The sequence below is a fragment of the Saccopteryx bilineata genome, chromosome 1 (assembly GCF_036850765.1).
Source record: "Saccopteryx bilineata isolate mSacBil1 chromosome 1, mSacBil1_pri_phased_curated, whole genome shotgun sequence".
NCBI lineage: Eukaryota > Metazoa > Chordata > Mammalia > Chiroptera > Emballonuridae > Saccopteryx > Saccopteryx bilineata.
Genome location: NC_089490.1, coordinates 211,109,734 through 211,125,981, shown reverse-complemented (window position 1 = coordinate 211,125,981; position 16,248 = coordinate 211,109,734). Strand labels below are relative to the sequence as shown.

The 16,248-nt window shown below is 42.1% G+C and overlaps 1 protein-coding gene across 5 annotated transcripts in view; it reads right to left on the bottom strand.

Moving 5' to 3' along the window:
- Positions 1–16,248, bottom strand: part of TAF5L (TATA-box binding protein associated factor 5 like) — a 42,138-nt gene that overhangs the window by 15,003 nt on the left and 10,887 nt on the right. For 3 of the 5 annotated variants that reach the window (XM_066235021.1, XM_066235028.1, XM_066235037.1), the window contains exons 2-3: positions 11,203–11,347; positions 7,148–7,252 (exon numbers count right to left, since the gene is read on the bottom strand). In XM_066235021.1, the coding sequence (XP_066091118.1) occupies positions 7,148–7,252; positions 11,203–11,344 (247 nt within the window). In that variant the 5' untranslated portion in view covers positions 11,345–11,347. Of the gene's footprint in view, positions 1–5,415; positions 5,494–7,147; positions 7,253–11,202; positions 11,348–16,248 lie in introns of those variants that run through there. The other 2 variants (XM_066235045.1, XM_066235053.1) reach the window with 2 other exon arrangements.

Sequence of the window (16,248 nt, the reverse complement as noted above, 5' to 3'; positions counted from 1 at the left end):
TTATAATATCTAGAACAGTGGTCATTTCGTATGACCGCCGGGCTTTCTAGTATTATATATGCATTTTAGAATACAGGTGTCCCTACTTAAATACATATATAGAACATGAACTTAAATTATAATAATTCCACTGAACTGGAAGGAAAGACTTTCACCTGGCCACTTTGGGCTTTTCATGACTGCATCCACAGGCAGAGAAGGGGGTCCCTGTGCTAGCTGGGGTGACTGATCTGGACTACCAAGGGGAAACTGGACAGCTATTTCACCACAGAGACAAGGAAGAGTACGTCTGGAAAATATAAGACCCCAGAGGGTGTTCCTTAGATTAGCGTGCCCTGTAGTTAAGATCGATAGAAACCACAACCCAATCCAGGCAGGGCTAGTAATGGCCCAGACCCTTCAGGAAGGAAGGTTGGGTCACACCACTCAGTAAATAGCCAGGACCAGCTGAGATGCTTGCTGAATGGACAGTGAAGAACACAGTTAAATATCAGCTATGACTATGTGACTTACAGAAATGAGGACTGCAATTGTCATGAGTATCCTTTCTGTTTTGTTATTAATATGTGTGTTTATATATGTAAATGTCTTTTCCTCTATCCCTTTAATATATAATTTAAGTTACACTGACTTTATATCATAGTATTTAAGTATTGTTAACTAGACATCACGGTATTTAGTAAGGGCATATCAGGAGAAGAGTGAGCATCACCAAGAACTCTACTTCCTCTCTGGGGGATTAGTGCATCTTCAGCTATGCTCAGGAGAGCTGGATTATAGTAGGCCATATTATAACCTGTTAACTGTCTTTCCTTGAAGATTAAGTGTGCTTTAAAAAGATGGAAATGGGTACCAATTTGACAGGGGCCTTGTAATGGTTAATTTTATGGGTCAACTTGGCTGGGCCACAGCAGCCTTATACTTGGTCAAACATTGTTCTAGATCAGTGGTTCTCAACCTGTGAGTCTCGACCCCGGCGGGGGTCCAACGACCAAAACACAGGGGTTGCCTAAAGCCATCGGAAAATACATATTTCCGATGGCTTTAGCTGCTGAGAAGCTGCGCTACGGTCTGCAGCAGCGCTATTCAGCTTGAACGCACGCCATTATGGACATGCATTCCAAACTGAATGCCTGCGGTCATGCGCAGATATGATTGCATTATCTGTCCGGGGCCTAAGGGCGGGGGAAGGGGGGGGACGCTCCACAGTCCATAGCAGCATGGCTGCTCATCCATAGCAGTGCAATATGTGTGTCCGGTGCTTGCTGATGTCATCAGTGGGTAGGGGCAGCAAGCGCCAGAGGACAGAAGCCTAGGAGGCGGAGAGGCAAGAGGCGGAGAGCCAAGAGAGCCTGTGAGACAGCCTGCTGGTGTAAAAAAGGTTAATAATGTAAAAACAGTATACACACCATACACACAATACTGTGTAAGTGTAAGGTGCTTTGTGTGTAATCATTACACAGTACACAAAGCAGCTTACACTTACACAAAACACCATACATTTACACAGTGTGAACTACATCGGTCTTATACTATAAGAGACCACTATAAGATGTAGTTCACACTGTTCCCCAATGTATAATTATCTCCCACTATTTTCCCATATTCTGAATGAGGAAACTGCTGAAATCAGCGGTTTCCAGCATTGAATCCGCCTCCTATTGATTTCATTGGGAGTGCTGCGGATTTTGTGGAAGAGAGCTCCCGAGAATCTTGGGTTACCACACAATCCACCGCAGCCTCCTTTTGATTTCAATAAGAGGCGGAGAAATGACAGTTTCAGACACATTTCTTCCTCTCCTATTCAAGTCAATGGGAGGCCGCAGCAGATTCCGATCAAATATAGAGCATGTTGCTTAATTTTTTCCACGCTAGAACTTTTCCTAGAACAGAAAAATTCCAAAGGTGGAATCCGCCACCCCCAGTAGACTTCTATAGGAGGCAGATCTTTTACACTGCAGAATCTGCACAGCAGATTCCTCAGTGTGAGGCCTCTTTCAGTCTATTGGGAGTTGACTTGAATAGGAGAGGAAGAAATGTGTCAGAACTGCATTTCTGCCGTACAGGGGATCTCTCTTCTGCAGAATCCACGGGTCTCCCATTGAAGTAAAGGAGATGTGGATTCCACTGCAGAAACCGCTGCTTTATAGTGTGAAAGAGCCCTGAAAGATACCATGCTGTGCAGAAACTGCAGTGTATCCTATGACGTAGTTCACACTGTTCTATATAGAAAACCTGCCACTAATCTGGAAAAAACAGATCCATTAGTTAAGCAGCTATTTACGGAATGGTAGCCCCAATACACTAGGTAAGGAGGTCCATTAGTAATAAATATTTCTCAATATATAATTAAATATTGTTTTTGTGATTAATCACTATGTTTAAATTATGTTTGATTTGTAGCAATGAGAATACATAATGTATATCAGGTATTTACATTCCGAATCATAACTGTAGCAAAATTACAGTTATGAAGTAGCAACCAAAATTATTTTTTGGTTTGGGGTCACCGCAACATGAGGAACTGTATTGCAGGGTTACGGCATTAGAAAGGTTGAGAATCACTGTTCTAGATGTTTCTGGGAAGGTAACTTTTAGATGAGATTAACATTTAAATCAGTAGTCTTTGAGTAAAGCAGATTATCCTCCCTCAATATGTGTGGGACTCAATCAGTTGAAAGCCTTAAGAGAACAAAGACCTCCCCCCACCACCACCCGCTCTTGGATTTGATCTTGCTGGGTCTTCAGCCTGTTGGCCAGCCCTGAAGACTGTGGGCCTGCTCACCCACATAATCACATGAGTCAATTTCTTAATAAATCTCTCTATATATACATTCTGTTGATTATATTTCTCTGGAGAACACTGACTAATACAGATTTTGGTATTTCTTTAAATACTGTATTCTGTAGAAAACCTCTGTAAAGTTTATTTCTCAAAATACTATTAAAAAAAAAAGATTCCACCCTTATCAATTAGACTGCCTATATATTTTATTGTGATGAAGAAGTGTTTTCAACTCCTTAAAATCTTAGTTTCAGGCTTATTTTTCAAATGAGAGGCATTTTATTTTTGGTAAGTTTAGAAAAAAATATAGCCATCAAGAAATAAGGATGCACTGCTTTAAAACTTATTGAAATTCACTGTTGTTTGAGCTCAGTTTCAAAACTGCTTAATTTTTTTCTCTTGTTTGAATAGAACAGCATGTTATGTATAAAATAAACATCAATCAACACATTCTATATGTGAAATACGGTAAACTCGCCTTAACTCTTTTTGACCATTGCTCCCTTGCAGTCACAACATACACTGTATATTTTACCAAAAGTGTGCTTGCTTATTTATTTATTTTAGAGAGGAGAGGGAGTAGAGAGTATGAGAGAGAGAAAGAGAGAGAAAGAGAGAGAAAGGGGGGAGGAGCAGGAAGCATCAACTCCCGTATGTGACTTGACCAGACAAGTGCAGGGTTCTGAACCTGCGACCTCAGTGTTCCAGGTCAACGCTTTATCCACTGTGCCACCACAGGTCAGGCTGTGCTTGCTTAAAGTATGTATTTTTTCTCATTACAAATTAACACATCTTCTGAAACGTGTGTTTCATCTTCTTTCCATCCATCTAGCCACTGAATATATAATGAATGTCTACTTGGTCCTCCACTCTGCTGATGTTAAAACCTAAGAACGACGGAGTTTTTCATGGCGTTTGCAGAAATTTGTAGTGAAAAGGACATTAAGTTAAACACAAACAGAGCTTGTCAGCCCTCATTCTAGTAGGGCTGGATGCCACTGACCATGACATCCTGTCCTTTGTTCTGAAATACTGACATCATCTGGCTTGACCCTTTACCTTCCCGCCCTTCACCTCTCGGCTTTCGGGCTCCTTTTCACGTTGAATGAACACTGAATGTGCATCCACCTCCTTTGAGCCAGACCCTTTACATCCATAATGGTCTTACTTCTGTTCAATATATTTTAGGCCCCTCCCTGGAGCTTAAGACATTCTCACCTCTTCTTCCTCCTTTACTTCCAAGCCTTGGAGAGTCTGGCTTGGTTAATCTAAATATGAAAGCAAGACCCTGCTTTCCATTCCCACCACACTGGCAATTCTGGGCCTATTCTCTGCACATCTCAAGCACTGTGGTGGACCTCAGGCTGGCTTCCTAGTCACCCCTCTTACAAATCCTATTACAAACTCCTTTCCGACCTCTAGTCACATCAACGGTTGTCTCCATCACAGAAGATGAGGTTTGGACTCCCATGTGTCTGGCTTCATCTCCAACCTGAGAGCCCTATTCTCAACAAAGCCGGACCCTTCACTGCTCCTGCACAAGAATGCCATTCCTGTCATCTTGCACTATTGCTCCCATCTTTCCACGTACCCTGATCCTCCTACTTCCTCTCTTCCACAGTTGGCTGCAACCAACTTCCAACCCATCTTCCAAGTGCTAACTTAAATCCTGCATCCTACTAAGGCCTTCTCTGACTACACCACCATCTCAATTTGTTTCTCCTTCCATTCCAAGTGCAAATCCTCTATGGACAACATTCAACGGCTGATTTCACACTGGTTTGTAAAAACAGTTCTATGTTCAAATTTAGATTTTATTTAAAAACTTTTACTTTTAGACTTATGTTATGATTAGTTTCCAATTTAGATGAATGGCTACATGTTATACTTGATCTTGGTGCCCAGGAAATATTTGTTCATTTGATTTGGTTGACTGCTCTTCAGAGACCTGAAGGTAGAGAAAAATGTTCCAGGAAAAGCAGTCTTTAAGGAGAAACATATATATTCACCCCTTCCAAATAATCTGTGACCAATGGATTAAAGAATTAAATTACAGACACTATAACAGACAACTTTCTCAGTTTTTAAACAATACACAAAATTACGAAGAAAAATGTTGTCATATCCCAATACATGGAAATGTAAATTTCTGGGCAAGAGAAATATGAAGAAGGTGCCACATTTTAGGAAAAAAAACTACACCATCAAATGCGAGGAGTAGATAGTTATTTTACTTTAGGAGCTCTGGCAAATATTTTTTAAAAATATCAAGGTCCAAAAGAGATAAATATGAACAGAAAACTTGTATCAGGATAAACCACATTAGTGATCAATATTGTGTATTGCAACATCTAGCCTGGTACGCTGGCAGTGCTTAACACAAACATAGGCTGAAGGACTAAAGAGAAAGGCAAAAGGGGCGGGGACTCTGCCACCCTCCTCTCTCTGAGCCAGCCTCGCCACCACTAGAATGCGAGAGAAATCTACCATGGAGACAAAATCACCATTTTTAAAAAACCAAGTAAATTAGCTCTCTAAATACTGATTTAAAAATTTAAAAACCAATTAAAGCCTTAAAAACCAACATCAACAATTAAAAAATAACTCATTATCTCCAAGTTCTTGCTTACCTCTGAATGAAATCCTTCTTATAAATTCAATTTTTCTTTTTTATCCATAGTGGAGATGGAAAGCAGCTGATCACTGTTCTGAGATATTTAACATTCATATGATATGAGGAGCTTAATGGAATTTCCTTCTTTCCAGCTAAACATAATAGACTCTTTTCATTAAAACTTTAATCTTTATGAATTTTTTTTCCCATTTTTGTAACTATTTAACAAACTAGTCTGTAGTTATGAATTTCACTACTCAACAACTGTGAGACCGATAAGATAACCCTCTCTATGGTTTTATTTTGTAACCTTTATTTCCTGTACCATTTTGGCCATTTCCCCAATTTCCCCAACCAAAGAATACAGAAAGTATGGATTCTTACCTTTAAAATACTAACCTAGGCCCTGGCCGGTTAGCTCAGTGGTAGAGCGTCGGCCTGGCGTGCGGGAGTCCCGGGTTCGATTCCCGGCCAGGGCACACAGGAGAAGCGCCCTTCTGCTTCTCCACCCCTCCCCCTCTCCTTCCACTCTGTCTCTCTCTTCCCCTCCCGTAGCTGGGGCTCCACTGGAGCAGGGTTTGCCTGGGCACTGAGGATGGCTCTATTGCCTCTGCCTCAGGCGCTAGAATGGCTCTGATTGCGGCAGAGCGACCCCCCCAGATGGGTAGATTGCCCCCTGGTAGGCGTGCCGGGTGGATCCAGGTCGGGTGCACGCAGGAGTCTGACTGCCTCCCCGTTTCCAACTTCAGAAAAATACAAAAAAAAAAAAAAACACACAAAAAACTAACCTAAGGATCAAGTAAAATCAGGACAACTCTAAGTAAGTGTGTGTAAAACAGGGTATATTATTTTGGTTTACATATTGATACCTTATAAACATCTTTACCATTAAGATTAATCCAAGGATTATTCAAATAAGAAAAGAAAAATAAAACAATTTCAAAGTATTCCCACTAATACATGCTAATTACTCTCAATCCTCTGAGGACAGAGAATATGTTGTATTTCTTATACATAAAGTTGTTTTACATAAAGTACTCAACAAAAGACTAATAACTAGAATCAACATGGTCTCTCTTACTGCAATCATCTTTCTAAGATTAAAAATATAATCAGTCATCTTAGGACTGGATGAAATCAGTTGGTTTCCCGTTTGAAATGCCTTCTTCATTTCTGGAAGCAAAGGCCCCAGAAAGGCTAAGTGACTCCATTTTAAAAAAGTGACTGATTTAAAAAGTCACACAGTGATCAGAAGAACTGATTAGAACTCATAGCTACTGATATTGTGTTGTGTTTCATTATACCACCCACAAGCTGATTGAAATTACAATTTTTAATTTTGGTTCATGGAAACTATTGTCTTGCACTTTTGGAAATAAGGGGAAAGACCATTTGACGTATACTGTATACTATTATTAATGATACCAATGTACATTTCAAACACACTATTTAAACATGTTACTCTACAGGGCTGATTTAGCTTTCATTTATTCAACACAAGTCAGTCACTGTGAAGGCCATGGATAAAACAGTAAATAAAACACTTAGAGCCCTGGCCCTTGCAAATGTTAACCTTGTGATTTAACTCTCTCAGAAATTCCAACGGACTCTAAGTTTGAGGCAAGAACTGTGTTAAACTACCTTTGAGTCTCTAGTACTTAACATCATACCTGGAATATTACAGGTTTTGAGGGAAACTGGCATTATTCCCTTAATAGAAAAAAAGGTTCCTAGTGCTGAGTACTTACCGGTGAGAAAGTTCCGCAGTCGTCCGAACTGTACTTCATATTGCTGGGGCTCTGCCTGACAAGGGGCTGAAGACACTATGTTGGCACAACCCGATTCTGATTGGACTAAGGAGGAAAAGATACACAGATAGGGAGGGGAAAGAGAATTATTAGCCCAATATGTGGCAGGATGGATGGGAGAGGGTGTTGAGTTTGCATCAATAGCAACCAACATTTCAGTAGATTTTCAAAGTATTCTGGGCTTCTTGTTCAATATCCCAGACTGAGGATACACATCTATCTCCTCTCCCTCCTGATACCCAACAAAATGACAGCAGAGGAAGGAAAAGTTATAATCATGGAATAATTTAGTTTAACGAGAGAGGGTAGGTCCACAGATTCATGACCAACTTATCTGGAAGCGTCTGAGCCCACGTTCTGACATTTGACAATAATATGCCCTGGTGTGGGTCTATTTATAACCATTGTGCTGGGAATTTAGTGGCCCTTTCAATCTGGAAATTCATGTTTTCCAGTTCCGGACAATTTTCTTGAATCATTTTGCTGACTCTCTCTTGTCTTCTCTTTCTGGCACTCTTATTGTTTCAAGGTGAGATTTCCAGAATTGATCCTTTAATTTTCTCTCCCATATTCCACTTATTTTTCTGCTCTGCTTCCTTAACTTTCACCTCTTCCAATTTTTCAGTTTTACTATTATGCATTTGAGACTTGTTTGGAGGATCTAGCAGGGAGCGCAGCTACTCGTATACCCTTGACTGAAGAATAGTCCTCTCCTCTATTGGGGAAGGTCGTCCTCTTTGACCCAGCGCGCAGTTTCGGGTCGGATGCACATGGAGCAGTGAGGGAGGAAGGGGACCCTCGCCTAGCCAGCCAGATCAGCTGGATCAACGACAGTGATCAATGGGGTGACAGATGTCGCAGCCAGATCGCCCTCACATTCATATCACATATTTGAATTTATAAATTTTTTTTGGTCTAAGAACGTTCTTTCTTTTTAAAAATAGCATTCTCTCTGTCTCAAGACTAACAGTGATGGTATTTTTGAAGTTTTCTTTCCTCTGCTGTTTGCTTCCTTGAAGTTGCTTTTCACTATTTCTTTCCATCTCTATTTTTCACAGTAAGTAGATGAGGTTCTGCCAGGGCCTGACAGTCCCTAGTGGTCAGTGCACAGCTTAAAGTCCCAGCACGGAGGAACTCCATGCATGTGCTCATCGCCCAGGATGACCCGGATGAGCCATTTCCCAAAGTCAGTGTCTTTAGGTCTTTTCTCTTGGGCAGGTCAGATTCACCAGGAAGAATCTTTTAGTTGCCTTCCTGGAGGACATGTGCCTGGCTGCTAGTGTTCTGGGCAGAGGACCAGGGAAAAGAAGGCTGGAGTCTCAATATTCAGTATATACACTTAATCTCTGTTCTGTGAGTTTAGGTTTTCTAAACAGAAAAACAAAATTCCCCTTTTTTTGCAGGAGGAGGGAGGTACTGGGACAGAGAAAATCCATGTTTCATAATAATCTGGGTGAAACATGAATACATTTCAGAGGATGGAATATGGATGCAGGAATGGTAATCAATGCAGGACTGAGGAAGCCATGACATAGAGCAGGACCCAGAGGAGGAGAGGTCTGTGTACTCTGCCAGAGCCCAAAGACACGCTGGAAGCAGGAGGGTGTTTTAGAATGCTGGGTGTAGAAAGAAGAATGAAACCCTTCCCTCACCTTTATGTTGCCACCACCTGAGTCAATCAATTACCAAGTCCTTTAGATTCTGAACACCTCTCCTCTCTTCTTTTCCTCCACTGCTATTGCCCTTTCTTAACTCAGGCTGCTCTCCCTTCTCACTGCATGGCTCTGTGGCCTTCTAACTAGCTTCCCTGCTTCTCATCTGGGCCTTCCCACTCAGCACAGCTGCCATAGTGACCTTTCCAACATTCACACTTGATACTTGGGATAACCCCTTCAATAACCAATGACTCCTTGATCCCTGGCTATATGCTAGGCACCACGAGAACTTTTAGGAAGCTTTCTCTGACCTGTCAGGCTAATTTAGATCACAATCTTCTTTGCTTCTACAGAATCTGAAGCACCTGCCCTACACAGAACTTACTAACATACGCCCTTCTGTTATGGCTGATTTATCTGCTCTATTTCCCGACTGGAAAGTTAAGCTCCTCAGTAGATGGAGCAAATCATAGCTATCCTTAGAACTTTCCAGCACAGCCTACAGCAGATGTTCAATAATTATCTGCTCAGTGAAGACAGAAGTATTCAGATTACTCAGATTAACAGAAAAGACCTAGGACAAAATCTTACTTTCACGCTTCTCACATTTGCTGGTGGTTTTCCAGGAACAACAGTGACTCTCCTAATAAGCCATTATATGTAACTAAGGCGACTGAACTAGGGGAGTTCTGAAGTCTGCAACAGTGCTGGCCCCTATGTCCTATCAACAACTGCAGGTCCTGATGAACAGAGGGCAGCAGGGGACGATTGATGGACGTGAAAGGCTGTGACAGCAGCAGCAGGTTCCGAAAGCATTTACAAACTCTATCCCAAATCTATCATCTGGCCCTGTTCTTGTCAAGGGTGATGCGTAGAGTCTGGGGAAGGGAACAATAGGTGGCTTCTATGCTGAAGGCTCAGAAGGTTGATGCCTAACTGAGTCTCTTCTACTGTCTTGGAGAGACCAGAAACCAGGCTTTTTTTTTTTTTTTTTTTTTTCCTGAAGTTGGAAATGGGGAGGCAGTCAGACAGACCACAGCATGAGCCCGACTGGGATCCACCCAGCATGCCCACCAGCAGGCGATGTTCTGCCCATCTGGGGCATCACTCGGTTGCAACCAGAGCCATTCTAGCACCTGAGGCAGAGGCCATAGAGCCACCCCCAGTGCCCGGGGCCAACTTTGCTCCAATGGAGCCTTGGCTGCGGGAGGGGAAGAGAGAGACAGAGAGGAAGGAGAGGGGGGGTGGAGAAGCAGATGGGTGCTTCTCCTGTGTGCCCTGGCCGGGAATCAAACCCAGGACTCCTGCACACCAGGCCGACGCTCTACCACTGAGCCAACTGGCCAGGGCTGGAACCAGGCTTTTGAGGACATCCTCTGCTATTCGCTGTCTCAACACTCTTTTCTATAGCCACAGCCATATACCCTGAGAGCAGAGAGGGTCTGGGTCCCTGACTTTGGAGGTAAGAAGGAAAAAGGTAGGCAAGGTGGCTGCCACTACCAGCATGAAGGCCAAAACCACTCAGAGATGGAGCAGGTGGTGAGAGATTTTTAGAAAAGCAGAAGGAAGGACAGGAACAAAGAGGGGGAGGGCCCAGGGTGGGCAGGTAAGAGGAACCGGGCCAAGCTGGAGAAAACACTAACTCAAACCCCACCTATGCCCAGGAAACAAGTTCGTAATCACCCTGAACGCACCACAGTGAACCGTGAACTCCCCCCCCCCCGCCAAATCTCCAGTGCATAAATTCAAAAACAAAATTATATTCACATAAAAAGCTGAACTCACAAAATAGTATGACAATTATTTGCTGCTCCAGAAGAATTTAAGACAAATTTTTCAAAATGAGAATCCAATTTTGAAACAGAAAACAAAACCCCAAATTAAAAAAAGATCTCAGGAACATATTTATGTTGCCAATATTTGCAACCACTGATCCCAAAGCACTCATTCACCAAGCAAACCTGACTTCCACAGGCAAGGCCCTGGGCTACAGCAGAGGGAGCATACACAGGAGGCGGACAGAGACCCAGCTCTGTCAGTCTTGCAGGATAATAGTTTATAGAAGGAGAAAGTTGCCTGTAACACCTGGTAGAGATAAAAGCATTCAGCATTCTGGGGAGGGATATATTGCAACAGGAGGTTTTTAGAAGTGGCATTTGAGCATGGCTTTGAAGGACAGACAGCGTCTCGGAGGCCAGCACTCCCCTGTGCTGCCTGCCCACTGAGGCTGCTGGATAGTCTGCTCTCTCCGGCATTATCTCCAGAAGGCAAGTAATGTCTCATGGACCTGGGCATGAGTCCTTCTGCTCCGGCTCTCCCAAGAGCAGCCCCCACCGTTACCTGTGAGGTTGGCTGCCATCTCCTCAGCAGTCTGTGACAGCCGCAGTCCTTGCTTCAGGGGACCGTCTGCGTCCACGTACTGTCGGCGTTTGAGGTAGCAGGACACTGCCATCTGAATCTGTTCGGTGCGCACTCGTTTCATGACCTGGGGGTTGGGGACCACAGGACACAGCACTGTGAGCTGGGACACCACTGGTTTAGCCAGGATGTCACACTCCCATCAAATAAACAGTAGAGAAAGACTAGCCATGTGAATAGCTAAAATACAAAACTAAGTTCCCTCAATACCAACCGGGTGCTCACCTTCATTTTATCTATTTTCCCAGTGACAATACAACTAATGTCAATTATGAAAAACTGGAAAAATCATAGATAATGAACCCCACAGATCACCCCCCAACTCCATTTAATGTCAAGATATGGATCAGCTCCACTGACCTTTTCATTAGAGATGCTATCAAAGACTAAACAAGACCAGTTGAATTCTAGGGCCTTTAATTCTTCTGCCTACTCTGTGAGACAGGTGTTAATTAGCAGTGAGCCAGCCAAAAAATCAGGCAGGAGGCAGCACAAAAGCAAAGACCTGAGAAAGTCAGAAAATGGATAAATAGATGTTGAGAAAGTGAGAAGTTAATAATAGGGAAAGGGAATGCTATGCTGTCTCTTAATCGTCAGGAAAAGTCTGCCAGCATTAAGTCAAGGCTCTGAACAGTATGTTTTCATATTAAACATATTATTTACCTCCCTCAGTCTCTATTTGTAACTGCAAGTACAGAAAAAGCATCAAAACGGTAAGAGGGTATATATATGAGTTAGAATACGTCTCATGAATTCTTGTAAAAAAAGGAAAATGGTGAGAAGTGTTCAATGGGAATAAATTACAGCTAATTTGAGGGTTTCCCTGGCAAAATAACTATTTTCCTTGACTGTTAAATTTATTATCAAGAATGACAGGAATCCGTGATATCACCAAGGGCCTTAAACAGAATACTGCGATGCAGATGACCCTTCTAGGTCCATCTATGCAGATACTGCAGCAAATTGTTCACCTTCAGGTTGAAAATATGGTGTCCATTTTAGAATGCACACAACATTATCCACATGCACATGACTGTCCCTAGCCACGTAACATTCCTGAGTCAAGGGCTCTCAATTTTTTTTTTTTTGGGGGGGGGGAATCTGCTTTTGATAATTTTGTTTGGATGTATTGAAGTTTTCAGTATTTAAACTTTGTTCAACGACATGCACTGGCTTTCTTCTTTATGATCTTTTCCATTCTTCCTAAAGATTGAATTCCCGTCTTTCCAGAAATCTATTTTTTTGTTGTTTAAACCTTAAAAATATATATCTGTGTCTAATTTTTATCCATCTGTAATTTCTTTCAGTGTAGAACATATGGTGAGCAACCAAATGCTGCAAACAAATTGGTCCAAAGTCACTTGTAAATAATCTTTCTGACCTGATTTGTGGTGGCCCCTTTCATATAAAATGTTAGGACATCATAAATACATTATTTTAAATTATGTGTGTAGCAAGATTATATTACCTATGCATTTCATTTCTGGATTACCTAAGAGAGTATATAAAATACTTGTTTAAATGGAGGGGCACTGGGTCTGATCTGATTAATATTGATCTGATCTCAATATTAAACCATCTTTTCACTATGCATTTGCCCCACTTGGTTATGGTATATTAGTCCTCCAGTGTATTGATAACTTAGATTATTTTTTAATAGAGATTACTTAATTGCTACTCTAAGAATTCTGATACTTTGAGAGTGGGGATCCTTGTTCTAAGCCAGGGGTCCCCAAACTACGGCTCACGGGCCACATGCGGCCCCCTGAAGCCATTTATCTGGCCCCCGCCGCACTTCTGGAAGGGGCACCTCTTTCATTGGTGGTCAGTGAGAGGAGCACTGTATGTGGCGGCACCGCAAAGCACGGCGTCACTCACATACAGTACTACTTCCGGTGACGCAGGACACACGCCTCACGGCTCTGGAAGCACGTCATATCACTTGATATGGCTAGCAGTGACAAATATGGAACCAGACATTGACCATTTCATTAGCCAAAAGCAGGCCCATAGTTCCCAATGAAATACTGGTCAGTTTGTTGATTTAAATTTACTTGTTCTTTATTTTAAATACTGTATTTGTTCCCGTTTTGTTTTTTTTACTTTAAAATAAGATATGTGCAGTGTGCATAGGGATTTATTCATAGTTTTTTTTTATAGTCCGACCCTCCAACGGTCTGAGGGACAGTGAACTGGCCCCCTCTGTAAAAAGTTTGGGGACCCCTGTTCTAAGCATTCCATTAATGAAGACAGATAATTGTTTCTCTGTATTAACTAAGAAGTACTACTGTTACCAGTTTGCACCAGTGCTCCTCCATGGTACTCTAACCTGGTTACACATAAGAATCTTCTGACTGAGTGTGTGGTGTGTATGTAAACTTCAGCCCTGAGATTCTGATTTAATGTTTAGAGGGAAAAAAATTAAATGCCCATAGAGCCTGTGACAGTACTGCCCTTTCCCAGATTGGCCCAAAGTCAGGACTAGTTAATCCACCACCTTCAACCCCCACCCCACTCCCGCCAGCTAAACCTGCTTTTAATCTAACTTCAAGAGCCCTTAGTATCCAAATTCTTCCAAAGGAGCCTGATTCCTTGTATTTTAACAGAGACTAAAACTTTTCCAGATTTCAAACTGCCAATCTCTTGTTGCCATGGGAATGTATGCCTGTATCAATGTGTATCCCTTAGTGCAGTGGTCCCCAACCTTTTTTGGGCCACAGACCAGTTTAATGTCAGAAAATATTTTCACGAACCCACCTTTAGGGTGGGATGGATAAATGTATCACGTGACCGAGAAAGCGTCAAGAGTAAGTCTTACAGGTAATAGCAAATGTTGGAGAGGCTGTGGAGAAAAAGGAACCCTCATACACTGTTGGTGGGAATGTAAAGTAGTACAACCATTATGGAAGAAAGTATGGTGGTTCCTCAAAAAACTGAAAATAGAACTACCTTATGACCCAGCAATCCCTCTACTGGGTATATATCCCAAAAACTCAGAAACATTGATACGTAAAGACACATGCAGCCCCATGTTTATTGCAGCATTGTTCACAGTGGCCAGGACATGGAAACAACCAAAAAGCCCGTCAATAGATGACTGGATAAAGAAGATGTGGCACATATACACTATGGAATACTACTCAGCCATAAGAAATGATGACATCGGAACATTTACAGCAAAATGGTGGGATCTTGATAACATGATACGAAGCGAAATAAGTAAATCAGAAAAAACCAGGAACTGTATTATTCCATACGTAGGTGGGACATAATAGTGAAACTAAGAGACATTGATAAGAGTGTGGTGGTTATGGGGGGGAGGGGGGAATGGGAGAGGGAAAGGGGGTGGGGAGGGGCACAAAGAAAACAAGATAGAAGGTGACAGAGGACAATCTGACTTTGGGTGGTGGGTATGCAACATAATTGAACGACAAGATAACCTGGACTTGTTATCTTTGAATATATGTATCCTGATTTATTGATGTCACCCCATTAAAAAAATAAAATTATTATAAAAAAAAAAAAAGAAGAGTGAGTCTTAGACGGATGTAACAGAGGGAATCTGGTCATTTTTAAAAAATAAAACATCGTTCAGACTTAAATATAAATAAAACAGAAATAATGTAAGTTATTTATTCTTTCTCTGCGGACCAGTACCAAATAGCCCACGGACAGGTACTGATCTGTGGCCTGGGGTTTGGGGACCACTGCCTTAGTGTTCCAAATAAGACCGGAGTAAGAGATCACTTCTCTAATGAAAAAAAACCCCACAAAAACAAAAACCAAGAATGTGAAAGGCAGGAAAACTGACAAAGAGAACAGACTGGGTAGTGACAGTGTTCTCAAGGTGGGACAATGTAAATTCCATTTCTGAGGAGGGAGAAGGATAGAAAGGTCATTGAAGAGTAAACAGAAAGGAATGAAAATGAATGACAGTAAAAGTAGATTGCTAGGAACTAGTTTGCAAATATTAACAAATTTGCCCAAATTAGTTGCCCCTGATGGCAGTCTCTCTGGATCTAAACCACCCTTTATAACATGGGACTTTTCCTGAGGTGAGGAGGGAGCCACTAACTGTAGGAACAAGGCTCTGAAGGGCAAGAATGCTGGCATTAACTCTTTACTAGCCACACTCAACTAAGATACCAGGGACATGATTCAATCGAGTAAACTGCATTTGATTCCAATGAACATATTTCAAGAGAAATGAAAACATAAAAAGAGTTCTGCAGAGGACGCCCTGGAATAGGTTCACCTGAGATGAACCTGTGCCTTGGGAAGCAGTGTAGTTCTGGTTCTGGTGTCATCCAATCAGCTCTCACTGGCCCTTGCTCAGGTATTCTCAGGTGGCTAATGAATCTTTATGGGGTTGCCTGAGAAACTTTCCTCTAGGGCAGGGGTCTCAAACTCGCGGCCCGCGGCCCGCAGACTAATCCACGAAGTTCAAAATATTTTGGATAAAATTAAGTAAGCCTAGGGGCCTACTTGTATTTTTCATTTCTCTAGCATCCTAGCTAGATATTAGCTTAGTTAACAGCAGTTGTGATGCGAACTACAGTTTCTGGTCGTTTTGTGACACTGAGTAAACGCATGTACGATTGTGCATGTTGTACTGATTTTTTTTTGTTTTCAACTGCAGTGAGAAAAGTGTTGCGTAACAGTTGCCTTTTGTAGACCTAGTGCAGCCCGCCTAACGGCTGTGATCTTGCTCTGTGGCCCACATGCTGAGTTGAGTTTGAGACCCCTGCTCTAGGGCATAAAGTTGTCCTACAGGGATATCCACAGCACTACTGGCGCATCTGAAGACATGCACGTAAAGGCTGGTTTTCCCTAGAAGTTTACTCCAATCTCAAAATTCACACGGGACATCCCGCATCTGATGCCAACAAGACCCACCACAGTCAGTCTCCTATTTATAAGTAAGATGGCCAAAGAAAGAATTGACATTTCTAAATTAATCTTTTCCAT